The sequence below is a fragment of the Ornithorhynchus anatinus genome, chromosome 14, assembly GCF_004115215.2.
Source record: "Ornithorhynchus anatinus isolate Pmale09 chromosome 14, mOrnAna1.pri.v4, whole genome shotgun sequence".
Lineage (NCBI taxonomy): Eukaryota > Metazoa > Chordata > Mammalia > Monotremata > Ornithorhynchidae > Ornithorhynchus > Ornithorhynchus anatinus.
Window position 1 is genome coordinate 46,371,345 of NC_041741.1, and position 27,572 is coordinate 46,398,916.

The 27,572-nt window shown below is 46.6% G+C and overlaps 1 protein-coding gene across 6 annotated transcripts in view; it reads left to right on the plus strand.

Annotated features, from left to right (window-relative positions):
• Window positions 1-27,173, plus strand: part of TNRC6B (trinucleotide repeat containing adaptor 6B) — a 167,657-nt gene extending 140,484 nt beyond the window's left edge. For 3 of the 6 annotated variants that reach the window (XM_039914020.1, XM_029078918.2, XM_039914021.1), the window contains 13 exons: window positions 2,024-2,172; window positions 7,230-7,355; window positions 9,022-9,153; window positions 9,942-10,037; window positions 10,501-10,675; window positions 11,943-12,080; window positions 15,439-15,615; window positions 16,837-16,983; window positions 17,603-17,698; window positions 19,740-20,078; window positions 20,534-20,604; window positions 25,309-25,448; window positions 26,375-27,173. In XM_039914020.1, the coding sequence (XP_039769954.1) occupies window positions 2,024-2,172; window positions 7,230-7,355; window positions 9,022-9,153; window positions 9,942-10,037; window positions 10,501-10,675; window positions 11,943-12,080; window positions 15,439-15,615; window positions 16,837-16,983; window positions 17,603-17,698; window positions 19,740-20,078; window positions 20,534-20,604; window positions 25,309-25,448; window positions 26,375-26,762 (2,174 nt within the window). In that variant the 3' untranslated portion in view covers window positions 26,763-27,173. Of the gene's footprint in view, window positions 1-2,023; window positions 2,173-3,395; window positions 3,567-7,229; window positions 7,356-9,021; window positions 9,154-9,941; window positions 10,038-10,500; window positions 10,676-11,942; window positions 12,081-15,438; window positions 15,616-16,836; window positions 16,984-17,602; window positions 17,699-19,739; window positions 20,079-20,533; window positions 20,605-25,308; window positions 25,449-26,374 lie in introns of all 6 variants that reach the window. The other 3 variants (XM_029078919.2, XM_029078920.2, XM_039914022.1) reach the window with 2 other exon arrangements.
• Window positions 27,174-27,572: the final 399 nt, after the last annotated feature.

Consider the following 27,572-nt stretch of genomic DNA (forward strand, 5'->3'; position numbering starts at 1 on the left):
AGTGGAAAGAGCACAGGGCTAGGATACCAGAGATGTGGGATTTTAATCCTGGCTTTGCCATTCGCCTGTGGTGGACCTTGGCCAAGTTGCTTGACTTCTGTGCCTCATTTTCCTCTTCTGCAAAAATGGGCATTAAATACGAGTCCTCCCTCCCACTTAGGCCGTGAGCCCTATGTGGGAAAGACTGAGTCTGGTCTGATTGTTTTGTATCTATCTCAGCTCAGTCCTTGGCTCATAGTAAGCAATTAAATGCCACTGTTATTGGTATTATGGTTGTTATTACTAATACTATTATAATCAAAAGAGTAAACCTTCCAAACATCATAGTACTTTGAGGCATATTTCATTCGGTCGTATTTGTGGAGCGCTTATTGTGTGCAAAAGGACTGGAAGAACCTAGTACTTAAATCAGACTCGTGACAGTTTGCCCTGTTTTCTAAGGAAAATAGGGTCCCTTGTCAGGTGCATTTGTTTACTAGCAGATAGAAAGTGGGGCTGAAATATGTGGTTGATGTTTGACTATTTGGCCCCAGTTTGGCATGTCAGAGGGGACAGGAAACCCAGGACAGGAGTAGTGGAGAAAGCCTGTTTCCAGGGAGCTGGAAACCCTCCGATGAATGTACTCTGTCTAATGTGCTTTTATTGCATATGTCTTTCACATAGCACATCTAGTATTTCAGTGCTTCTAAGAGTGAATAGATTTCACTTCAGTCATTTAGAGGCACCCCTGTTGTAAATGTCAGGACGTTAAATTAGTAATGATTGTAATGACTAGAAGAAGCATGGCGTAGCGGAAAGAGCATAGGCCTGGAAGTCAGAAGGACTGGGTTCTAACTGCTTGTCTGCTCTCTAACTTTGGATAAGTCACTTCACTTCTCTGAGCCTCAGTTCCCTCATCTCTAAAATAGGAATAAAGACTGTGAGTCCCATGTGGAACATAGAACTTGGCCAGCCTGATTATCCTGTATCTGCCAAAGCACTTATAACAGTGGCAGGCACATAGTAAGCCTTTAACAAATACCATTAAAAAAAAATAAGTCGTTGCATCCCAGCCCCAGGCATGTAGGGCTTGCCTGCAGGCCATCAGTGTTCATTTTGCTGTCTTTGTCTAATTTCTGCCATTTGCCCCTCACCTGTAAATACCGTTGCCCTCATTTCCCCTGGCTGCTTTCAGAGAGAGGCTGAGAGTAACTCAGGATGGCCCTCAGGCCGAGGGGAAAGAAGAGTTTGTGCCGCCATACCTAGGCTCCTTCTCCATTCATCCTCCGCAACCTCTGCCTACTCACATGTCCTGTTCTCCTCCCCATTTCCGACTGCCATGTTGTTTCCCACTCTGTGCCAAAATGAACAACCCCGGGAAAGGGAAGCTACTGAAACTTGAGGACATGGAGTGGAAGGTGGGCACCCCTCTGCCCCTCCCACGTCTGCTTCCGCTTCAGAATGGGGTTCTCCATCATGCTCCAAGTTGGGTCATACCTCTTTAAAGTAACAGGGCTCATATTCTTAATCCCCATTTTGCAGTGAGGTCACCGAGGCCCAGTGACGTTACCCGAGAAACTTCCATTCATTAGCCTTTCAGGTGGAGCTGGGATTAGAACCCAGGTCCTTCTGACTGCTGGGCCTGTCCTCTATCCACTAGGCCACACTACTTCTCCAGAGTGAGGCCAAGCCCATCGGAATTTCTCATTAGATAGCAGGTCCTCATTTAGGGGGCTTGAATTGAGTTCCAGAATTTTGCTCTGTAAGGGGCATAGGTTTCTGCTATTGACCACACAGAGCTATTCAGGATGTTCACTTGTCACAAATGCTGGGTCATATGAACACAGAATCGTTGCTGTGTTCTGTATTAAGGTATCACGGCTCAAATGCCGACCACCCTCACTAGGGATCAATGCTGCAAATTTCCGGGTGAAACTGCTGTTTTTCCAGTGGTTCCTTTGAATCTTATGGTGAATCCCTGCTCTTGTGGACCAGGCACGAGGATGGACAACTGACTTTTCCCTTTTGTTTTGTGGTCTTCCAGGAAGCCTACCCGATAAGAAATTTGATGTGGATAAGCGAGCCATGAATCTCGGGGATTTTAATGATATAATGAGAAAGGATCGATCTGTGTTCCGTCCACCCAATTCCAAAGACATGGGAACCACAGACAGTGGGCCTTATTTTGAGAAGGTGAGTGAAATCCTATTTGCATGAAAGTTATTCTCAGTTGCTGCTTTGGATTGTTGATTCTAAGAGCATCGAATGGTGAAATGGACATGAAAAACAATGTATAAGGCTCTAGACGGTGACCTGAGACCAGCTGGGCCCATGGATGTTACGGTAAGGAACTTGGTAGAAAAATTTCAATAAAATGAGAATCGTAGGTTAGGAAGGGGTCTATTTTGCTGATTGGGTGGGAAACAACCATTTTCATTTTCTCTGTGAAAGGGAAATGTCTCCCTAGCTATTGGAAGAGTTGTGCTGGCGAGAATTATTAAATAACATTAAGTTCCAGATTTTTGTGATGTCGCCACGTCTTCCTATCCAGCTGGATGATAGGTTGATATTGAGTTTCGGTGACATTTTTCGGGATACATTTAAAACCTAAGACCCCTTTACTAATAAAGTCCTTTGGGGAGAACAATAACTTGAATGGACAATAGAAGCAGCCTATGAGGTGTACAGACTGGATTCAAAGTATCTATTTTTTCACTATTGTAGATCTTCTCTCTTTGATATTTTTTAACTCGTGAAACCCATGAAATAAATTGAATGTCATTTTTTGGCCACCTCAGAAAAGGGGGCTGTACCCGCAAAGTCCAGTTGAAGTTAGGGAGGACTGAACAATTATCTCGTTGATTTATGTCCTGTAAACAGTCCACTGGGTGACTTGGGCCAGAAACTCCATTTTCGAGGCCTCAGTTTGATCATTTATCGCGGCTTGATTCCCCTACTCTGGTCAGGCCCTGCGTTACTCCTACTCCTTGTCCTGACCTAGGGGAAAGGCTAACGAATGGAAGTTTCTAGAGCCGGTGCAATGCCGATCCTGTTGATTAGAGGCGTCAAACATAGAAAAGTCTATCAGTAAGGTTTGCCAGCCTCAGTTTTAGTAGTTACAGTGATGAACGTGGTCAGTTTGAGCGAGTCCAGGACAAAACCAAAAAATCATCAGGCGGTTTTGTCTTCCAGGGGGTGCAGGGCAAGAACAAAACTCCACGGCATTAGTTGTCAGAGGGTGCCTTTCTAAGCAAAACGCTGATGCTTTTATCAAGTGGGAAATGTGTCCTCGTTGTTCTAGAACAAATTAACTTTGCTTATTCCTGGTGTTTCTCTCTTCCCCATCCCCTACCCCCTCTTGCATTCTGTTGCTTCACTAACCAACACCTATTGTGTTTGGCTAACTCCTGCTTCAGCTGACTTTGCCTTTCTCCAATCAAGATGGGTGCCTTGGGGATGAGGCTCCCTGCTCTCCCTTCTCCCCTTCTCCCAGCTACAAGCTGTCTCCCTCTGGTTCCACACTATCCAACGTCAGCCTTGGAGCAATCGGCACAGGGCTCAACCCCCAAAACTTCGCCGCTAGACAAGTAAGGAGGCCTCCTCAAACTTCTAAGTATTGGCTGTGACCTAGCTTTGGCCCTGGCCTGCCGTTTAGCGCGTCAATTGTCTGTCTTAGGCACGTGGTTGATTGACTGTCCCGGACGCCCAGAGTGACACTCTTTTGGGACCCGGGGCCACTAATCCATGATTTATTTATTTTGGAGAGGTGAAGGTGACAAATAAGGACTGTAATATTAATAATTCTCGTCACCAAGAGTAGGACAACTCCCCGGGAATTCTAAAGTGCAGCTTGGATTGCTGGCCACTGACACAGCCCATCACTTAATATCTATGAGTATGGCTTGGAATGATGATTTTTCTTTCCTTCATATTTCTTTCAAACTAATATTATCGTCTGGATATATGTGTGTATAGACGCACAAACGTGACACTCTTTTGGGACCCGGGGCCACTAATACATTATTTATGATTTTGGAGAGGTGAAGGTGACAAATTACTGTAGTATTAATAGTTCTCGTCACCAAGAGTAGGACAACTCTTTTACCGAGAATTCTAAACAATCGTGAGCAGCACCTGCAAAATTCATTAGGAACCTCGCTGAGTCTTCAAAGTGTTTTCTTTTGACATAGTTGTGCTTTAGGTTTCAGATGCATCAATTAGAATGTCAGAGTGTTAAAAGGCAACTTTAATCCCAGTACTAGTTAAGCATACATATTTTGTCTCATTTCTCTGTTTAGGGGGGAAATGGATGACAGTCAAACTGCGGGTATATAAGTCTTAGGTTGAATTAAACAGCCCCTCTGCTGGAGCAGGGCTTGGCAGAGCTCCAAGAAAAAATCATGCCGTAGACGCAAGATTAGAAAGTCGGCTAGCGTTTTGCTTTCACTATCCGTAGGAAAGGGGGTACCCCGGCAGGGTTCTGTCAGCTACCTCGCAGTGGCTCCATTGTGATTTGGACTGGGATTTCATCATACTTGGACTGTAATTCCAAGATAGCTCCTTGACAATAGGTTTATTATCATAACTGAAGCCCTCCAGGCATTGAAGTGATTACTATGCCCTAAAAACTGTTGCTCTTTAGCCTCTGGAAATTTAACTGGCAAACCGTACTGGGACTGTTGCGTGACCTATGGGAAGCGGATTCTGTGGATTTCACTTACTTGAAAACCAGCATGGCCTAGTGAATAGAGGATGGACCTGGGAGTCAGAAGGACCTGGGTTCTAATCCCGACTCTGCCTCTTATTTGCTGTGTGACCTTGGGCAAGTGACTTTACTTCCCTAGGCCTCAGTTTATCTTGGCTGCAAAATGGGGACAAGGGACTACATCCACCTGGTTAGCTTGTGTCTACCCCAGTGCTTAAAACAGTGCTTGACACATAGTAAGCATTTAACAAATAGTATTATTATTACTACTTCTTTCTCTGGGCATGTCAGGTCCACCAAGGTCAGTTATTTTGGCTTAGTAAACGCAGATATTCTAGATATTCCACTGCTTCCGGCAGCTGCCCTAGAGCTTTAATTTGTCATAATGTAGTTTCCCCAGTCTAATATTTACTCTTGGGTGGAAAAGACATGAAAATACGTCTGTATTTTTCAAGACAATCCACCACTTAATTCAGTGCCTGGCACATTGTAAGTGCTTAACAAATATTTAAAAGCCAAAAAAGAATTTTGCAGAACATAAAATATTGAAGCCAGCCTAATCATTTCCCTTGAAATTTGGAAATGTACAGGCAAAGACAGTTATTTCTGAAACCTGTTTGTGATGGCTAAGACGGTAATTGAGATAACTTCCAGAATGTGGATCCGATGGTTCATTCTTGTACAGACATATGCGTAAAAAAAAAAAGAAAAGGTTCACATATATGTAAAGAATGAACCAACTTTCAAACATTACAATTGATAAAGCTTTGTATTTCATTTGACCGTGCTGTTTTTTCCCGGTTTTTCAGTACGGTGTTAGGGAGCCACGTGATTCTGTTTGTTTTATGCTGCCGAATAGCTGCTCGATGAATCTCTGCATAGACAGCTGCCGCAGGGAGAAATGACCAGTTTGTGATGACAAAATGTAGGAAAGCTGTTTCTTCATAACTCATGACCTGAACTTACCTATCACAAATTTCAGAAATCAAAGCGAGGTTGAAGGTTTTTGGAAGGGACTCAAGAGCAAGCTAATAAAACATTGAAAAAAGAATCCTGAGGGAATTGCCACTTCTGGCCCAAGAAAATGGAGGCTAGCCCTGTCAAAATGAAGAAAGCCAAGTGGAGCATATTTATTCTCCAGAGCCCTCAATCCCACCTGCCCCCAAGCAGAAAAGTCATATTTGAAAACCTTGCTGTTAATTTAAGGTCCGATCCATAGTTTGCCCAGGACTCTCCACCAGGAGCCTGCCTCTTTAAGGGGAGGAAATTTCCTACACAGGTACCATTCAGACAGTTCCCCCTTTCTGGTAATATCAGCAGGACATGGAAACAGAGGTTCTGACCATAATCAGAAAAAGAAGGCATCTTGATTTGTAGTAGGATGTTTTGGCCGAGCTGTGTTTTTTCTCATCGGGATGGACCGTCTGTCACCCAACTGAAAGTGTCATTCTTTCAGACAAGACCTTTCTGCATTCCACCCTATCGTGTGCCTGTCCTTCTCTCCCTGATTAATGAGGCAAAAGTGGAATAATTAGCAAAACAGAGTCCCCTTAAAAAGGCAGCATATAATTTCTTGTGGCAGAGGTTCATAGCTTATCCCTTGTCTGGTGACATAAGCTTTAATTACTATGTGGTTTTCACATTTTCAGTGGTCCACATATTTAAAATTTTTTGTTAGTGTTCTTTCTACAGTTTCAGTTAAGTGCTACAGTAAATTGCTACATACTCAATGTTTCCCCCCGTTCATCCTAAGAGGACCATAAAAATCCCTCCAAACACCTGGACTTGCTGAGGTTGATTCCTTCTCCCAGCTTCTCAATCAGTGGTACTTAAGTGAGCACTTAGTGCAGAACCCTGTACTATGTGCTTGGGAGAGTACAATCTAATAGAGTTAATAGACACGATCAATCAGCCTATCGGTGGAATTTGAACGCCTACTCTGTGCAGAGCACTGTACTAAGCGCTTGGAAGAGTCCAGTGCAACAGAGTTGGTAAGACATGCTCCCTGCCCACAACAAGTTTATAGTCTAGATGGGGAGACAGGAGATATAAATGAATAAGCTACGGATCCCTGCCCATGACTTCATTTCTGGGTGGACCTCCTCCATCTTTCAAGATGAGAGACTTCAATAGATACGGTTGAATGAGTGAGTGAATGAATGAATGAATCACATCCTGGTGTTTTTCCAAACCTGGAGGTTCCCATTTTGGAACCACTTTATCCTAAGAACCTCATGTTCTTTCCATAAATAGACATTGTTCTGGTACTGCTCCATGGTATCGCTCTCTGACACGCCCCCACCCCCTCTCTTGCCATTCCCCTCTCTTCTCCTCCAACCCCAATAATTATGTGGTAAAACGTTCCAACTTTGGCAACTGAGTACACAGTAGGAGAGTTTAATTTAGATGATCAGCTCTGTCATAACTGCATTAAGCGCACTCTTGATAGCAGGGTTCAGGGTGAGTATTGAGACCTTAACCAGAACTTGTTTGTGTCTTACCTTTTGAAGCATCTTAAAATTCACTGCCTTCCTTGTTTTGGCAGGGTGGCAATCATGGTTTGTTTGGAAATAGCACAGCACAATCAAGGGGTATGCACACACCTGTGCAGCCACTGAACTCCTCCCCTAATCTCCGGGCACAAGTGCCTCCCCAGTTTCTCTCTCCCCAGGTAAGTCATTTTTATGGTCATGAAATCTCAAAAGGTAAAGCCCTCGACACCATCATGGAATTCATTAGTGGACAGAAAAGTGGTTTTATCTGTTGCTATAATTTCAGTTCAAGGGACGCCTGGTGCCAGTGTCAGTAATCCAAGTTTCTGTAATGATGTATCAAATCTTGCCTTTGTTTATTTTTTTACCCCCAGGGGTTGGCGGGTGTTAGAGTCCTTGTGTGTTCTTTTTAAATGCATTAAACATTATCCTAAATTGATTAGTGATATCTTCAGGTCATCTGAAAAAAATGAAGAGCCCACTTTCAGAAATGTAAAAAATGATTAGTTATTTGAAGAGGATGTACGCTTGTGGGCAGGGAATGTGTCCGTGGATTGTTTCATTGTACTCGCCTAACTTGTAATACAGTGCTCTGCACAGTAAGCGCTCAGTAAATATAACTCCAAAACTTTAAAGAGGCAACAGTGTGGCCTAATAGAAAAGGCTTGGTCTTGGAGTCAGAGAATCTGGGTTCTAATCCTGGCTCTGCCACTTACCTGTGGTGTGGGGTCTTGGGCGACTCACGTAACCTCTTCTTGGCCTCCGTTTTTTCATCTGTAAAATGGGGACAAATACTTGTTCTCCTTCCCACTTGGAATATATGGGACAGAGACTGTCCTATCACTTTATCTTAGGTCCACCCCAGGATAGGGCAGAACGCATAGTAAGCACACTGTTTTTGTTATAGTAGTTTGAGCCCAGAATACTTTGAGTCAATGGGACATTGTGTCCGAAAGCTCTGTTTTTAGTAACTTTTCTTCTCTCCCTTGCCTCCCTCTCCCCATCTTCCTGAGGGAGGAAGTTTGAGAAGAAATGGAACGCGCACCATTCCTCAGATAGCTGAGCAATTACATGAGCGAGGCCCTTAGCCACTACCTAAACGTACAACTAGGTTGCCCCAGGGCTAACAAGCAGATACATTTCCTCAGTTACTGTGAATTGCATTTCTTGAACTCCAGCCCTCAGCTGCTTTAGTTGAGGGTATAATGTGCGAAGGGGACTCCCAACTGCTAGTCCAGGGCTGGAGATTTTGCTGCCATCTCTGATAGGAGTGTGCTCCAAATAGGGGCTCCATGCCCAGTGAAATGAAAGATGTGGCCCACCAAAAACCTTTACCTGGAACTTAGTTTGGGAAACAGAATAGTGGAGCCAAATGTGAATGCAGGAGAGAGGAATTGAGCGGGGGAGTGCTTGAAATGGAAATGAAACACTTTGCTTGTTAGTATTTTAGGTCATTTTCTTATAAATCTCAACTTTATATAGATTCGTGGTACTCTTATTTTAATATATCCATGTTTACTTAAAGCAATCTTGATCTACTTTTGCATCGCAACTGGAAGTTGTATACTCTGTAGTCGTGTTGGGCTGTAGTGGGTGAAAATGTATCCTAATTCATTCAGTTAAGCTTTTTTATTATTCATTGGGTTTATAGAGCTTTTTGTCTGTCATTCAGGTAGTCGCATTTGTTGAGTGCCTACTGTGTGCAGAGCACTGTGTTCAGCACTCTGTCATTGCTTGAGATGGTTTGAAAATAATGAGGGGGTGGGGAATGTGGTGTACAGAGGTTCATTTCTGGTCCTATGGTTTTGAGCAGTTGTCTTGAATTTCCTGTGGATTTCTCGGTAGGTTTCTGCCTCCATGCTCAAGCAGTTTCCCAACAGTGGCCTGAATCCAGGTCTTTTCAACATGGGGCCCCAGTTGTCTCCTCAACAAATTGCCATGCTGAGCCAGCTTCCACAGATCCCCCAGTTTCAATTGGTAAGTAGCCGATCCACTCCATGGGCCTGAAAGGATTCTCTGCAAAATGGGGATTTTGTTTGCTTCCTCTGGGTTTGTTCCACCTCTTGGGTTTTGCTGATTTGCATTTGTGGTTATCATAGATGTACAATGTGGACTCCTTAACTCATCCCCATTCCCCAGCTGAGGCACAGGAGTGCGGAGATCCCTGGATCCTATTTTTGACCCTGTGCCAGGATCTCAGGGTCTAGAAAAAGCGTGGTCTAGTAAAAAGAGCCCAGGCCTGGTAGTCAGAGGACTTGAATTCTAATTCCAGCCGCCCCACCACGTATCTTTTGTGTGACCTTGGAAGGTCACTTAACCTCTCTGGGTCTCCATTACCTCATCTGTAAAACAGGAGTTACTAGCTCTGTGTTGTTTTTAGAATAGCCACCCAAATGGACTAAATCTCACCACCTAGGACTGTCTTCAAACGGGAAGATCTCGATCACTTCCAGTGTGCCTTTTGAATAGTAATGTCAAAAGTCAAATGCGTAATGATTTTCCCATCTTAAACTCGAACACTCCGTTGCACTCTGTGAGTGCCCTGGGGACTCCACGTAGCAATCTATTCATGTAGATAAATAACTATACATGTCCTGGAAATTTGGGTTTTTGTTCTGATTTTGTGAAAAATAAGAAAGGAAATTGAATCCCTCCAGTGCTTTATCCATTGATCTCTTTCCTAGCAAACTGCAGTTAATTCCTGTTCCAAAGTGCTTTCTAGCTGCCGTAAGCCCTTGTCGTCCCATCTTCTCCCTGCTTCCCAGGCATGTCAGCTTCTCCTTCAGCAGCAGCAACAGCAGCAGCTGCTACAGAACCAGAGGAAGATTTCTCAAGCTGTCCGCCAGCAGCAGGAGCAACAGGTGAGCACCGTTGTTGAACCAAATCACCCCTTTTCTGAAGCCCCTGTTCTCACGGGAAGCCCAGCCTCCATTCCCACGTTCACTCCTTTGTCCGCCTCTGGACTTCCCCGATTCCAAGAGGCGCTCCCTGCTTTAGTCCTCTTTTCCCCGCCTCCCTCTCCCTCCATGTCACCTGTATCCTTTGATCTTCTTTGTATCTTCTTTTGGATCCACTTTCATCTGTATCCTCTGAGGCTTTGAGATTCACCGCACTCCCATCCCCGCATTGCTTACTGACCCTGTCAGTCATTCATTAATTTATATCAATAACTACCCCACAGCACCCTAAGCTCGTTGTGGGCAGGGAACGTGACTGCCATGGTGTCATGTTGTCCTCTCCCAATTGCGTACTAAAGTGCTGCTCTGCAGACAGTAAGTGCTTGGTAAAGGCGACTGATTAATGGATTGATTATTTGGTTTGTAGCTTGCTCGAATGGTGAGTGCTCTCCAGCAGCAGCAGCAGAGGCAGCCTAGTATGAAGCACTCGCCATCCCACCCCGTTGGGCCCAAGCCCCACTTGGACAATATGGTACCCAACGCTTTGAATGTGGGGCTCTCAGACCTACAAACCAAAGGGCAAATACCTGGATACGGTTCTGGTAAGTAGTGAAGGACATGACCGCTGGGTCCCTCCAAAAAACCGCCTGGTCAGCCGGTTTTGATTCTTCGGATCTGCCGGGAGACCCACGACGCCGAGCGGTGGTGTGGTCCCAGGAAACCCGGAAGTCTGTGGGTTGCAGCTGCACTAGTAAAACTGCTTGTTTTCTCCAAGTTCCTGAACCAGTCCGGTGCGTTAATCAGTCAGCCACGCTATGGGAAGGGGGTGGTCTTAGCGTGGCCCGGAGTACTTTCCAAAGGTGGGACGTTGTGATGGTAATCTTGAAGAAGACTAGTCGATCCAGCAGCGGTCAGGTCATTTTTGTACTGACAGCCCAGATGCCTTCAGGCGAATTGTCACTGGTTGATGGCTTTGCCATCCAGTTTGAGTGTCTTTTGGGACACTCATCTGGGACTGGCAGGCCAGATTCCCACTGGGAAATTCAACACCGCCCCTACCCAACCTGAGCTGCAGGGAGAATCATTACCTCTCAAACATTCTTCTTAGTCTATTCTCCCCTAGGTAATAGCACCTATTACCTAATAGTAATTTTACCTTTAGTAATTTTACCAGATACCTAAGTTTAGATTCTTGTTTATTTTGTAAAAGTGAGAAGATAGGTGTGGGACCCAGAAGGGAAGAGCCATATGGATACCGTTGACAGTCAGCCTAGAGTCATATAACAGGACCTAGACATTTCCTCTCTCACCAGGGACGGGTTAAAAAAAAAAATCATCCATCTCTGCCACCTGACGCTTTTCTGGTGATGGCATGGACTCTGGAGTCAGAAACGCTGAAGGTCAATTGTCAATTTCTCCAATTTTTAGTGACCAGAAACAAGTTTAGGGATGTGAAAATTTTAGTTGGATGTTTATTTACACATTATTTTAGCTCTCCTCCCTTTTGAAATCACGTTATCCCATTGCGTAATCATGCTGATAGTGGCTTTCCATGCAACCTGTTGAAATCCTTCTCATGCCTGCACTTTAGATCTGAGCTTGTATTGAGAGGGTTATGTATGTTTGTGTCATTTAGTGGAGAGTCTTGGCAGATGAAAGTTGTAGGCAGGGTTGGTAGTGAAGCGGCAATTTACTGGCTAAAAGCAGGCATTAAATGGGGGAAAACCCAGTGGAAAAACTTTGAGATTCAGAGGACCTGTTAAAAGATTTGGGAATTATACAATGTCTTTTCTTCTCACCAGTTTTAATATGGCAGGGTATTTTTAAACTCCAAAGGGAGCAGAAATATATAATTTCTTTGTCTTGCAGGCTTTGGCTCAAGTGGCATGGATTATGGCATGGTTGGAGGGAAGGAAGGTGGAACAGAGTCTCGCTTTAAGCAGTGGACGTCTATGATGGAAGGGCTACCCTCTGTAGCTACACAAGATGCCAATATGCACAAAAATGGTAAGTGTTAAACTGTAGACATTATACAACGGGGTTAGGTATAGAGTAGTTCTGAACTGTAAATTAAGCAGTTGGATTCCTTTTTTGGTGGTAGGAGGCAGGACATTATTGGGCTGTAGCAGAAAGCCAAGTGTTACAAATGTGAGAGGAGTAAAGAAGAGTCTATGTTAGGGACATGACGGGAGGGAAGCAGAGGCAGAGTCTACTGGACCTTCCAACGAGAATCCCCAAAAGACATCCATGTAGTGACCAGTACAGATCTCCCTGGGTCAGAGCAGTAGTGGAAGAAGATGGGACGTGAAACAAGGGTCAGGGGCAGTCACTCTCAAGTCTGCCGGGGCCTCGCCATGAATTATTAGAAGTCCACGGCAGGCTTGGTTGCTGGTAGAGATGGAGGCAGCCGCGTTGGACGGTAGTTTTACTTTCACATTTCCACTCTGCTCCACCCCCCCCAAAAGCATCATAGTTGGTATGTGTAGGGGACTCTAGGAGAACGTGTGTATGTGTGTGTGACCATCTGGGTTGATTGTGGGTCACTCCCTGATGGGTGGAAGACAGATGGCCTGGTCCCTTGGTCCCCCACCTTCACTGGGATTTAGCCCCTCTCCTGTAAATCAAGTTGAGGCTTTGGCGGGGGGTCACGGCCAAAAGGGAGGGAAGAGAAAGGTTTGTAATCCCCTGCTCCTTCTTCTCTCCTCCCTTTTCCTCGCCTCCCTAAACCCCCAGGTCCTTTTCTTGTGGAATCACTTCTCTGAGCACTAGGGCTGTAGGAGAGGCTTTGGGAGAATCAGAGATGACGACCCACCTGGTGACATTTCTAATTTTATAGAAAAATAAATCCAGTGGGCCATTTCAGGGTTGCTTGATCAAAACCATTTATCTCCATAAACGACGGAGAGACAACAGGCGATTTTTGTATTGGATTAGTAGAGAGCTCCTTGGGTTTGGAGAGCTTAGAGCACACTTTGGTTTCATGCTTTTTGTGCATCTGCACCGAGAGCAATAGAAGCTCTGCTCCGAGTGGACCAATGCAGTCTCAGCTCCTCGTCACTCCTCCCAAGGCTTTCTTTTAAATTTTCTTTGAAGCAGATGAAAGGTCTCAGAACATCCATTCAGCTTTTGTTTCCGTTTTTTTCTTTCATTCTACAGTAAATCAGTTGGGCTCTACTGCGTATCCATGAGAACCGAGTATAAATAGGAGTCTGGCTGTACTTTTCGTTGCTCCTCTTTGGCAGGCCCCAGCCCTATCAAAATTCATTCAGTCCTAGGTCTTTGAGCTTCCTTTGGAAGAGTCTGATTGGTTCCCATCCTGGAGGATTTGTCAAGTAGCCACTTGGCGTTCCCTGCCCACTTTCTCCAGACATTCTTTTCGGTTACATGCCATCAAGGTTTTTCTTCTGTTGTTGCATTGGAATTGGGAGATTGGCTTCTGCGCTGAGAAGCCCAACGTCACCCTGACCCAAATGATATTATTACAGTGTCTTGGGCCATTTTTTCTTCTCTTTCCATATTAGAGAAGCAGCGTGGCCTAAGCGAAAGAGCCCAGGCCTGAGAGCCAGAGGACCTGGGTTCTAAGCCCGACTCCACCCCTCGTTTGCTGTGTCACCTTGGGCAAGGCATTTCACTTCCCACTTTCCTCATCTGTAAAATGGGGATTAAATCCGGTTCCTTGCTGTGGAAAGGGACTCTGTCCAACCTGATTATCTTGTATTTACCCCAGCGCTTACATACAGTGCTTGTCTCAGAGTAAGTGCTTAACAGATACATCATTAGTATTATTACGTATCTTGATTTCCTCTACTGGGGCTTAAAGCACTTAATATAATGCATTGCACCCGATAGATGCCCAGTAAATATTGACAGATAGATCTTGATGCCTGTAGACTGTAAGCTCATGGTGGACAGGAAATGTATCTGCCAGCTCTGTTATTTCGTACTCTCCCGGGTGCTTAGTACAGCACTCTGCACATAGTAGTGCTCAATATATATGATCGACTGATTAGAAGCAAGACTCCTGCAGGGAGTACAGAAAACCAGATAGATCCCTACTTATCTTGACCAGTCCATTGTGATGTTCCCCGCCGTCTCTTCTGCCCTTTCACCCCCTCGGCCTTTCTTGGTCTCTGTGGTTAAGTGAGGGAGACATGGTACTTTCTCAGCTTCTACCCATATCCCCTTCAGTGTCTCTGGCCCCCATTACCCCCAAGTCCTTTTTATCTTATCTGCTTTGTACAGCATAAGGCATGGGGAATCCACTCATACCGCTTGCCATTAAGGGATGTCTGTCAGTGAGCGAGTATTAATTAAGCACCTATAAATGAGGTGAAATCAGTGTAATTGAAATTCATCTAAGAAAAGGAATAGCATGGTCTCCCCCTCCCCTTCTACAAAATCAGGGAAGGAGCATGACCTAGGTAGAAAGAGCACGGGCCAGGGAATCCAAGAACTTGGGTTCTAATCCTGGCTCTCCCATTTGTCTGCTGTGTGACTTTGGGGAAGTCACTTCTCTGTGCCTGTTCTCATATGTAAAATGGGAATTAAATCCTGCTCCCTTCTACTTAGACTGTGAGCCCCCTGTGAGACAGAGGCCGTTTCCAACCCGATTATCTTTTATCTGCCCCAGCACAAAGCACAGTTCTTGGCTCACAGTAAGTGCTTAATAAGTATCCTTCAAAAAACAAAACAAGAAACTATTATTCTTCAAGAGTATTTACTGGTTTTCCTTTTCCCCTTTACCCTCTGATGTGTAAAGGCTTCAGAGAAGTAACCACTAAGTCAGAACCACTGGGGTTTGTTTTTTTTTAATACTTGGCAGAGCTGACTTTCTAGACTCTTCAAAGACGGTGAAGCCTCTTGTCAGGAATAACGGTTGAGACTCCCGAACTCCTTGTGGACGGGGTTACCGTCTCCCAGCTCTGTGCTACTACACTTTCTCGAGTGCTTAATCCAGGGCTGTGCCCACAGAAAGTGCTCAGTAAATTCCGCTTTTGGATGAACTTCAGGCGCGAGAACCTGTGGGGAGGATTTGATTACAGTGCCGTTGGGTTATGCGGCAAGAGGTGGGCAAGAGGGCAGCACAGGGTGGGATTCATGCAGGGTCCTTGCCCGGGTTAGCCAGCTGCAGGCCGAATTGGCAGTAGAAGCAGTGAGACCCGAGTGGTTAAAGCACAGGCCTGGGTGTCAGTCAAATGGCGGAGCCAGGAGTAGAACCCAGGCCAGCACTCGTCCCACTGGGCCCTGCTGCTTCCAAGAAAGTAAGTTGACGACCGAAGGGCGGTTTCTGGGGACGGTTTCGAGTTGCTTTGCGAGGACCTAGTCCTGCTCCTGAGTGCGATGTTCTCTCCTGTCTGCTTCTCAGGCGCCATAGTGCCCCCTGGGAAGAACCGAGGAGGATCGCCGTACAACCAGTTTGACATCATCCCGGGTGACACGTTGGGCAGCCATACGGGTTCCGCTGGTGATAGCTGGTTACCTGCCAAATCTCCACCAACAACCAAGATTGGAAGTAAATCCAGTAATGCCAGTTGGCCTCCAGGTATTGCCCAGGACATCTTTCCTTTTTTTTGAACTACCATTGATGGATCGATTGAGTGGTTGATGGACGGTACACAAAGGGTGCACGTGGTTCAGTGGAAAGAGCATGGGCTTTGGAGTCAGAAGTCATGAGTTCGAATCCCAGCTCTGCCACTTGTCAGCTGTGTGACTGTGGGCAAGTCACTTCACTTCTCTGTGCCTCAGTTCCCTCATCTGTAAAATGGGGATTAAGACTGTGAGCCCCACATGGGACAACCTGATTCCCCTGTGTCTACCCCAGCGCTTAGAACAGTGCTCTGCACATAGTAAGCGCTTAACAAATACCAACATTAATTTCCTTGACCACTGCTTTATCCTCCATTCAGACGAGTTCTGTTCAAGTCATTTTGTCACCCTTCTGCTGTTGAAGAACTTGATTTCACATGTGACATATAGTTAATGGGTCATAGGTTTCTGTGGTTCTTTCAGTGACTTGGTCATTTTAAATTATTTTTTCTGGGGTTTTTTTTGTTTGTTTTTAAGCTTGCCTCTAATCATGGGTAGGGAATGCCAGGAAAAACTCAAGTTGTGGAGAAGTCACTTATTTTGTAGTAACATGATAATAATAATAATAATGATGATGGTATTTGTTAAGCGCTTACTATGTGCCGAGCACTCTTCTAAGCGCTGGGGGAGATACAGGGTAATCAGGTTGTCCCATGTGAGGCTCACAGTTAATCCCCATTTTACAGATGAGGGAACTGAGGCACAGAGAAGTGAAGTGACTTGCCCACAGTCACACAGCTGACAAGTGGCAGAGCCGGTAGTCGAACCCATGACCTCGGACCCCGAAGCCCGGGCTCTTTCCACTAAGCCACGCTGCTTCCCCAGGGACTAGCATCCTGCTGAAAATGCAGCTGGTACCCTAGGTCACTTCTAAAAGACAGTCTAGAGAATGTCGTTAACTGGGCTGATGTCAAAGGAGGAAGAAAATCATTCGCAGTTAAGTGCGTCTGTGGGCATGGGCCCACATATTTGGGCCGGTTTATCTCGAAAGCCATAAATTCCATTCTTAGAAATTTTAAAGGGTAGTAAATGAGCTAATCCCATCTAACAAAAGTCATCTTCTGTAATAATAGTCCTTCCAAAAAAACCAAGACAAATATATTCTCTCAAATATTTTTGAGTTATTTTTATTTTTAAAATGGCTTACCGCCTCTTGTTTGTATCCTTCCTGCCCCAGAATTTCAACCGGGAGTGCCGTGGAAAGGTATCCAAAACATTGACCCCGAATCTGACCCCTACGTGACTCCTGGAAGTGTGCTGGGAGCGACAGCCCCCTCTCCCATTGTAGATACTGACCACCAACTTCTGCGGGACAACACCACAGGTAAATGAGCGTGCAAAGCCTCTGATTGCCTGGTTGTAGTTCTTCTGGGATCCGTCAGTCACATTTATTGAGCGCTTAACTGTATGAGTCTGAGCTCCTCCCTCCATCAAAAGAGCGCAGAACTGTGTGAGAGCATGACCGGCTTGGCCCTGACCATGAATCTCTGGGCTCCTCCCTCCATCAAAGCTAAAGGGCAGCCACCCCCACCCCCCACTCCCACCCAGCCCTGCCCTGCCGGGAGCCAAGGACTCTTCCCTCCAGCAATAATAAACTGGCGTTCCAACCGATGACCCTTTCGGTCTGTTGGTTTTTATCCAGACCCAGCCAGGTGGAGAGGGGTGGGGAACAGGATGGGGATTTGGTTTGGCATTTCTCGACAGCTCCCAGAAATGGGCACTCCCCACCCTGTCTTCACACTTACCGGGCCTCCAGCCGGGGGTGGGGGGAGTGGTGGGAGGAGTCTTGTTGGGAGAAAACCTGGGTGGGCCCAGGCATAACCCTGATTCCCGGCCCATTCCTGATGAGTCCTAGTTAGCTCTTCAATTGGCTGCCTTTCAGCATAGTACAGACTGTGTATGTAATATTTTCTTCTTTTTTTCCTTTCATGTGCCCATCAAAGGGTCTACTTCTTCCCTCAACACCTCGCTGCCTTCACCTGGTGCCTGGCCCTACAGTGCCTCTGACAACTCCTTTACCAACGTTCATAGCACTTCAGGTATGCCGGCTTGGAAAATCAAACTGTACCAGTGAATCCGGGCGATATGCTCACCCCATTCCCTTGCGTTAAAAGCAACACGATCAGCAAATGTGATGGGCAATAACTTCCCCGCCGTGAGCCAAGCCAGCTCTCCATGGACAGAGAAGGAAAGGGTAGCAGTTATTCCCTGTGTTACTTAAATTTTTCCAGTTCCATTTCATTTTCCCCTGCCAATTTCCATCTTCCGTTTTCATCCCTCCTTGCCCTCATTTTGCCGAGGGAGATCCGTCAAGAAAAACCTTCCCTCAGTGGGAAGTCAGCCTAGTCTAGTTGTGGCTCTCTTTCGTCAAGTACTTCAAATTGGGCTTTTCCCTGTTCCCCATAGCGGGGCCCAGCTAGGGTCTGGGATCTTCTGGGGTCCATATCCCTAGACTACAGTAGAACAGGGAGGATCACAGCATGGAAACAGCGTGTCTTAGTGGGTAGAATCTGGGCCAAGGAGTCAGAAGGACCTGGATTGTAAGCCCGGCTCTGCCGCTTGTCTACTTTGTGACCTTGGGCAAGTCACTTTACTTCTCTGTGCCTAAGTTACCTCATCTGTAAAATGGGGATTGAGACAGAGCCCCATGTGGGACAGGGACTCTGTCCAACCTGATTACCTTGTATCTGCTCCAGGGCTTAGAACAGTGCTTGCACATAGTAAGCGCTTAACAAATACCATTGTTATTATTATTATAAGTAAACAATGTGCCAAATACTTGTAGCCCAGCCACCTCAGGGATTATCCGAGGGTTGCCTTTTTCTGCTTCCTGGTCACTTCATTCAAGTCAGGGTCTGGTGCAAGAATGGCCTGGGAGTCGGGTGACCCGCGTTCTAAGCCTGGTTCTGTCACTTGTCTGCCGTGAGACTTTGAGCACTTCTCTGACCTTCAGATACCTCGTCTGTAAAATGGGGGTTAAGACTGGGAACCCAGGTAGGACATGGACATAATTAAAGTTTGCATCCCCAAGCCTGAGGGCCACAGGTGGCTTTAAGGTACGCCATGTCTCCAAACCTCCCCCTGCCTTTTGCCCTTCTTCACCACACGCTGCTCGCGATAGGCTTAAAGGGACTACCTCCTGGTCATCCCTTTCTGTTCTGCCCCTTTGAGGTTATTTTCAGGTGCAGCAGCTCACAGTGGGCTTTAGTCAGTTCCCGAGGGAGCAGTGTTCCCAAATGGGCAAATCCTTGACTGGGAAATGGGGAAACTGAAAATTCACCCCTGCTCTTCCTTAAAAAAAAAAAAAAAAAAAAAAGTTGAAGAACTGAATTGCCTTTTCTGCTAATGAATGTAAAATTGTTAAATCCAAAGGAATCCCCGTGATATCTGCCAGGCTTCACATTCTTTTAAGGGATGCAGAGCTTTTCAAAAAAGAGAACATAGATGATTCAAATAAAGGCAGCATCTCAAGTTTGCCATTGACATTCTGTTATGTATTTAGGTTTCTCCTGAATTTAATGTTTAGATAAGAAAATAGTGAGGATGAAAATGTATTTTCCCCAAGTCACAGCCCCACGTCCAGGTGTTTGTTTTATTTATTTTTTTTATGGTATTTGCTAAGCATTCTGTGCCAGGTACTCTACTAAGTGCTGGAGTAGATAAAGCTAATCAAGTTGGGCACAGTCCATGTCCCACATAGGGCTCACAGTCTCAATTCCCCTTTTACAGATGAGGGAACTGAGGCACCGAGAAGCAAAGTGACTTGCCCAAGGTTACACAGCTGGCAAGTGAGGGAGCAGGAATTAGAACCCAGGTTCTTCTACTTCCAGGCTCATGCTTAACAAATTCAGAAATATGTAGGTGAAATATGAAAGGTTAAATTCTATATTGAACATCATGACCTCTTTTTGACAAACTTACCTTAAGATGAAATTTTGTTTAAAATGATGTATTTTCTGGAAGGCACAGTATACCCCCTAAATTGTTGTGATTCAGAGTAAAGTCAGCGTGTACTTATATGATTGCTAGTTTGTATTGGTCCTTGCCATGTTAGTAATTCATGCTTTTATTTTCTTGTAGCAAAGTTCAATGATTACAAATCAACATGGTCCCCTGATCCCATAGGACACAACCCCACTCATCTCTCCAACAAGATGTGGAAAAACCATATTTCCTCAAGGAACACTACAGGGCTGCCCCGCCCACCTCCCGGTCTGACCAACCCCAAATCATCATCTCCCTGGAGCAGCACAGCACCCCGATCAGTCAGGGGGTGGGGGGCACAGGACTCAAGGCTTGCCTCGGGTGAGAAGGATCTCCCGATAGCATCATTGCTCGGCCCCGAGGGGTTTATGTTATGCAGCGCTAATGGTGCAGAAATGATGCGGTCTTCACATGAGAGGAAATCACGGTTGCCCGGTAAAGGAAAAAAATATGCCTTGGAATGGAAACTGTACTGTCAGTGAGAGGGAAGGGATTCCAGAACTTCCAAGGATTGGAAGGGAAAAGAACGGGCAGAAGGGTGCTAAGGGAGGGAAAGAGAGGGGAGGGATTGGGATGAGGGGGCGGGACGGGAGGCTTTGCGGAAGGCAGCGAAGAGGGCGGGAGGAATTCTGAGAGCCGAGGGAGGTCAGCCATAATTTGGGGCTTTCCCAGGGGGCGGGAGAGTAGCTGGAAGTGGAAAGGGACTGGGAGAGCCCCACACATAGTAAAGGGTGGGTAGAGGAAATATGTCCTTCAAGGAAGCCTAGGAAGTGTTGAAATGTTAGTTTATTTGGCAGCGACTGACTGAAAAGGAGAGAAATCTGTGAACCTTTGGTACCCTCGTTCGCTTCTAATCATTTTTTTCCCCTTTGTTATTGCGATGCTTCTAGCCTCTGCCTGGAGCGATGGTGGCTCAGTTCGTCCTAGTTACTGGCTGGTTCTTCACAATCTCACTCCACAGGTATTGCTTCTCCTTGTTTTCTGGGTGAGGCTGGAAGGAGAGGAGCCGAGGTCTACGGCGGGAATGGGCAGGAGGCGGCCTGGATACATGGCATCAGGCCTTGTGGCAGAGCAGCCTCTGGTCGCCACAGCCGCCTCATACTTGGACCCCGGTGTCCACGGTGCACAGAACGCCCTGCCTCCCATCAGCTTCCTTGGATGGGGCGCATCAATCAGTCAGTGGTTTTGTTGAGCGCTTACTCTGTGCAGAGCACTGTTCTAAGAGCTTGGAAGAGTGCAGTACAAGAGAGTTAGCAGACCCGTTTGCCGCCCCAGACAAGCTTACAGTCTTTTGGTGCCAAGGAATGAGAGGGGAAGCGTCAGGGCCCCCATGTCTGTGTTTGTGTTGGCCTGCTCGAGGATTGTTGGCCCCTGGGCCGAGCCGGGCCCGTGGATAGAAAGCTTCAGTGATGACCCTGGGTGCTACCCTCGAGTTAAAATGATTGCAAAACCCTGTCAACTGTTGTCCCTTGGTTGGTTGTCCTTCTTTTCCAAGGAGTCCCTTGGGGGCCAAAAAAACAAAGGCACTCCCAACTATTTTATAGGATAATTTCCCAAATAATAGTCATGACGTCCTTAGATCGCAGAGTTATGATCTCTGAAGCCTTTGGTCCCACGAGCCCCTTGGTGCCTCGGTTTCCCTGTTGGAAAACAAGAGCGGCTCTCGATTTCTCTCGTTTAATGTGAAGGATAGGTAACTCAGTAGTTGAGTGAGGAAACATAATCTGCTGGGTTGATTCCTATGATAGGATGAAACTCCTCCCCACCCTTCCACCCGCACCTTTAAATCCCAGTGTTTGGCAGTTAAAATAAGTGGAATGTGTTTGTGTAAATGGCTTGAAAGTGTAACAAGTCATCCTGAGCTCCGGTTTCCTCCGGCCCTTGTCACTCACAGGCATAGCTGCCAGTTTTTCATTCCACAGGGTTTCCATGGTAAAACCACAGAATGTTTCCAGGGTCGCTGCCAATAGCACGGCCTCTTTGGTCTGCTCCCGATGTCTGTTTCCGTTTTAAAGGAAAACCTGAAGGGAGCAACTTCAGAAAGCAACTCTCTGCATAGAGTTTATGATTAATTTCTCCCAGCGACAGGGTATGGGACTGGTCAATTAAGGTATGGGCAAGTAAGATGGTTTACTCTTATTTCGCCCAATCCAGCTTGAAATCAGATGGGCTGGCAGATTGAAGCGGGTTTCCAAATTGGCAGCCTCTTTTCAAAGGACTTCTCAATGAAGAGGAATGTTAGAGCATTTGTTTATCTTTTCATCACAGGCGGTCGATCGGTAGTATTTATTGAGCCTTAGAGCACTGTACTGAACGCTGGGGAAAGAGTGATGGGGAGGCAGGCATTAAATTAAAGGAAGGGGAAATGGTGGATTTTTATAGAAGTACTGCAGAGCTGAGGAGAGTTATCCAAGTGCTCAAGACCAGAGGCGGCAACCAGGAAGAAGGGGTGGAGTTCTCTCTGCTTTCTGCAGTTCCAGAGGGCTTTAAAGATAGGGAAAATGCCATTCTGTTGCTTTTAAAGGGGGTTGGGAGTTCCAGAAAATGTTGGGAGGGTGGGGGGGACATGAGCAGGAGGCCGGAGGCAGGAGAGGTGGCAGTGATAAAGTTAATAGGAGTTGGGAGGGCTGCCCCGGGGTGGCTGTGAAGAGAGCAGATAAAGGAGGAGGAGAGAGATGGCTAAGAGTCTGCTAGCCGATGGTCGGGAGTTTGGGCTTGATACCGAGGGAAATGATTAAGCCATTGGAGCTTTTTGACGAGCAGCGATGTGAGCAGGATTTTTAGCAGGGAAATCCAGGCTGTTGCATATAGTATAAAGAGCTGGGAGGTTGGTGGCAGTGAGATTCAGGGAACGTGTCTCCCAACTGTATTAGGCTGTACTCTCCCAAGTAGTCAGTGCAGTATTTTGTACACAGAGTTCAATAGATATGATCGATTGAGACCAGTAAAGAATGGCATAAAACGTGCACTAGGAAATGGAGCTGGAAATGGGCTGCTGGCCTTCTGGGTGGAAAGAGCCAAGAAATAGCCTGTTATGGGAAACCGAAAGACTTGCAGCATGATATAGTGGGACAGGTACAGGAATTGGGAGATCTGGGTTCTAGTCCACTTGCCTGCTATATGACCCTCAGTTTCCACATCTGTTAAAGGGGGGAAAAGTACTTGTTCTTCCCCTTTCCTTCCAAATGATACCCTTTATGCTCAGTTCTTCCAGACCAGGTGTTTTGTGGATAGAACAGGATGCAATAGGAGAACTGAGAACGGTAGAATGTGCTACACTGTTGTTTTAACTAAAGCCCTTTCATACCAGTTATTTTATTTTATCTGTCCAACTTCCCAGTGAGTTAAGGGGAATCAGTCAATCAGTTATTGGTGTTTATCGAGGGGGAATCAGTCAGTCAGTTATTGGTGTTTATCGAGAGCGCTGACTGCTGTTCTAGGCTCTTGGGAGAGTACAGTGCAACAGAGTCGGTAGACAGGTTCCCTCTTCAAAGTGAGCTTACAGTCTAGAGGAGGGGTAAACATATAAATACATAAATTATAAGTACAGTTGGGAGATTACTAAGTAAATACCAGGGCTCAGTAAATACCATTGATGATAAACTACAGCTATGTACGTAAGTGCTCTGGGACCGAGGGTGGGGTGAATACCAAATGCCCGAAGAGTGCATAGATGACTCTGAAGAGAGGCAGAGTCAGGGAAAGAGGGCTTAATCAGGAAAGTCCTTCTCCTGGAGGAGATTTGACCTTAATAAGCCTTTGACGACCAGAGTGGTCATCTGGCTTGTGTGGACAGAAGGGAGTTCCAGGCCTGACAGAGGTTGAAAAAGGGGTCCATGGAGAGATAGACGGGAGTGAGGCACAGTGAGAGCAAGCTGGCGCTAGAGAAGTGCTGTGTGTGGGGTGGGCTTTAGTAAATTAGTGAGATGTTAGGAGGAGGTGAGCTGATTGTGTGTCTTAAAACCGACGGTAAGGAGTTCTTTTGATGTGGAGGTGAAATGGCAACCACTGGAGGTTATTGAGGAGTCGGGGGATGTGGACTCAGTGATTTTTGTAGAAAAATGATCCAGGCAGCAGAGTGAGGAATGGACTGGAATGGGGAGAGACAGGAGGCTGGTGCGGTAGTCAAGGCAGAAAATGAGTGCTTGGATCAGCGTGGGAACAGTTTGGGTGGAGAGGAAGGGATGGATTCTAGAGATGTTTTGAAGTTAGAACTATCAGGAATTCATGGGAGGTTTTTTTCAATGGTATTTAAGTGCTTCTTCTGTGACATACACTCTTCTAAGCACTGGAGTAGGTCCAAGTTAATTAGATTGAATGTGTGGGTTGAATGCACTTGGATCTGTGACCTTTGGGCTTTTTCGTATTCACCCGACCCTCAGCCCCACAGTGCTTAAGGACATATCTGTAATTTATTTACATTAGTGTCTGTCTCCCCCTCTAGACTGTGAGCTCACTGTGGGAAGGGAACAAGTCTAACCAACTCTGATGTATTGTACTTTCCAAAGCACTTAATCCAGTGCTCTGCACACAATAAGCGCCCCAAAACTGCCATCCATTGAAAGAGAAAGATGAGTCAAGGATAACGCCAAGGCCACTGAGCTTGTGAGATGTAGAATGGTGGTGCTGTCTACAGTGATGGGAAAGTCAGGGGGATGTGGGGACTGAAGAATATGTTGTAATTTTGGAATTTTATTCAGATTTATCTTTTGTGTTCTTTTGAGTGCTTTATCCAATCCTACTTGACAGCTTCCACTTCCCTTCCAGATCTGTCAAAGGAGCATATGCTTATTTTCTCAGAGCCGAAGACCATAAACCTACAGGGCCAAGGAAGCTTTTTGCTAGCTTTCCTTTGGAAACTTTGAAGTTGAGGAATTGGTGGACCTTGAAAGCATTTCCTGAGGCAGGCCACTTGAGTTAAAGGAGGGCAGGAATCGTGTCTACCAACTCCTTTACCCTCCCAAGAGCTTAGTAGAGTGTTCTGCACACAGTCGACGCTCAAATGCTGAGAAGCAGCGTGGCGCAGTGGAAAGAGCACGGGCTTTGGAGTCAGGGCTCATGAGTTCGAATCCCGGCTCTGCCACTTGTCAGCTGTGTGACTGTGGGCAAGTCACTTAACTTCTCTGTGCCTCAGTTCCCTCATCTGTAAAATGGGGATTAAGACTGTGAGCCCCACGTGGGACAACCTGATTCCCCTGTGTTTACCCCAGCGCTTAGAACAGTGCTCTGCACATAGTAAGCGCTTAACAAATACCAACATTATAAATGCCATTGATTAGCAGAGCTAGCGTAAGGCAGGCCGTTGCACATCGTTTGGCCCGGTGAAACTTTTAGATAGCCTGGCCTGAGGTGTAAACAGCAGTGGAGCAGCAGGGGTGGCGGGTGAAGCCGGAGCAACCTTGCTGTCGCTTCACTGTGGTGGGGGGTGGGGGGCAAACTCTTTTGGCTTGTGGGGTGCCCCAAGTGGGGAAGATCCCCATAGGGTGGTCAACCCTGCTCCTTTACTGCCTGGCGACCTTCTGTCAGAGTCTGTCTGTTTTCTACACCCCGCACCCACCCCCCCTGTAGTGGCCTTCTGGACTTAGGGATCCTGTTGCATTCTCTGTTATCTTTTCTTCTCCTCTCCGCCGCAGCTGGGATCTTGACACACTTTCTTTCCCTTTAGATTGACGGGTCGACTCTGCGAACGATCTGCATGCAGCATGGTCCGCTGCTGACATTCCACCTGAACCTAACCCAGGGCACCGCCCTGATCCGATACAGCACCAAACAGGAGGCGGCCAAGGCCCAAACTGCACTGCACATGTGAGTGCGTCCTCCCGCTAAGGCAGACCAGCACACGCTCTCACCGAACCGGAATTCACTCTCCCGGCGGCTTAGTCCGAGTCCGGCCGGCTGAGTCACCTCAGGATTATCCCGGCCTGGCAGGGATAACTCCGCAGCTCGACCCAATCTCAGAAGAGCCCGTGTGGAAGCAGAGTGGCCTAGTTGAAAGAGCCCGGGCCTGGGAGTCAAAGGACCTGGGTCTTATCCTGGCTCCGCCATCTGTCTCCCGGGTGACCTAGGACAAGTCACTTCTCTGTGCCTCGGTTCCCTCATTTGGAAAATGGGGATTAAATCGTCCTCCCTCTGATTTAAATTGCGAGCCCCACGTAGGACAGGAACCGTGTCCAAACCCGATTCTCTTGTATCTACCCCAGGCTTAGTATAGTGCCTGGCACTCAGTAAACAGTGAACAAGAATCACTGGGGGAGGGGGAAGTAGTACAGAAGGACGCCCCGTGTCTTCAGGCGTATTTTTCGCTTCCATGTTTTATGCAGTCGATCTGGCTAGGATACCATGGCTTTTTATCCCAAGCTTTGTAATCAGCGTGGCTTAGTGGAGAGAGCCCGGGCTTGGGAGTCAGAGGTCATGGGTTCTAATCCCGGCTCTGCCGCTTGTCAGCTGTGTGACTCTGGGCAAGTCACTTAACTTCTCTGTGCCTCAGTTCCCTCCTCTATAAAACGGGGGTGAAGACTGTGAGCCCCACATGGGGCAACCTGATTACCTTGCATCAACCCTGGTGCTTAGAACAGTGCTTTGCACACAGTAAGCGCTTAACAGATACCATAATTATTATTGTAGTCTCCATATGTGCTTTGAGGTGTTCTGGGGGACGCCGCTGCTGCCGCGGTGGTTTTGTTGTGTTTTTTTTTTTTAACGTGCTTCGTGTCTCTCCCGGTGGTTTTCAGGTGTGTGTTGGGAAACACTACCATCCTGGCTGAGTTCGCCACCGACGAGGAAGTGAGCCGCTTCCTGGCCCAGGCTCAGCCCCCTACACCTGCAGCAACCCCGAGTGCACCCGCAGCCGGCTGGCAATCCCTGGAGACAGGCCAGAACCAGAACGACCCGGTCGGACCCGCTCTGAATCTCTTTGGTGGGTCGACGGGGCTCGGGCAGTGGAGCAGCAGCGCGGGCGGTAACGGCGGGGGCGACCTCGCCGGCGCTTCGTTGTGGGGGCCCCCAAACTACTCTTCTAGCTTGTGGGGTGTCCCGAGTGTGGAAGATCCCCATAGGATGGGCAGCCCTGCTCCTTTACTACCTGGTGACCTTCTGGGAGGAGGGTCGGATTCAATCTGAACTTCGAACTTTCAACTCTGACCTCGTGACCTTTTTTTGGAACAGCAGCAGCACTAACTTGACCTTTTCGTTTTTTTTTTCAACTTGCAATAAATACATTTTTAAAAGGAAAAAAGAAAACGGAGAGAGAAAAAAAAAAGGTGGGTCATTGACAGACTGTCTGAGCACATAGTTGCCTCCCTTCTAACTTCAGTTTTTTCGTTTGGAATATGAATCCAAAAAGAGAACATATCACTCTTGAAATACTTGAATCATGAACGCCAACCTAGAAAGACAATGTGAAGCAAGTACACATACCATTTAAATTTAAACACAAAAAAATTAAAAAAATTAGTTTCTAGTTTTTCACTTTTTCATGTTATACGGAAGTTGTTGCTAAGAAACATATATACTGAAAAAATAGCTTTTTAACTTTGTTTGCACTGGGTGTGTTTCCGTCCTTAGGTCTACCATGTTGGGGTGGGGGTGGGGGGAGGGGAGATGTTCAAAAAAAAAAAAAATTGGGGGGGCGGGGGAGGGGAGACTTGACGGAGCCTCACTTTAAAAACAAAAAAAAAAAAGGAAAAAAAATTGTGATTGGCTGGTTGATAAATACCAGTGTGTTCTGGCACATGTAACTGCCCAGGCATGCTTGTTTCAGTATGTGTATGCACGTGTGTTCATGTGCATTCGCGTGCATCTGTTTCTCTCGTCTGTGTGAGTGGGAGTGTGCGCGTGCGTGTTGTGTATGTACGTCTCCTCTTTTCTCCCCTTCCCCTACCCCCGACCCTCAGAACCCTCCTTCTCGGAAAGCTTCGTCGCTGACAGTCT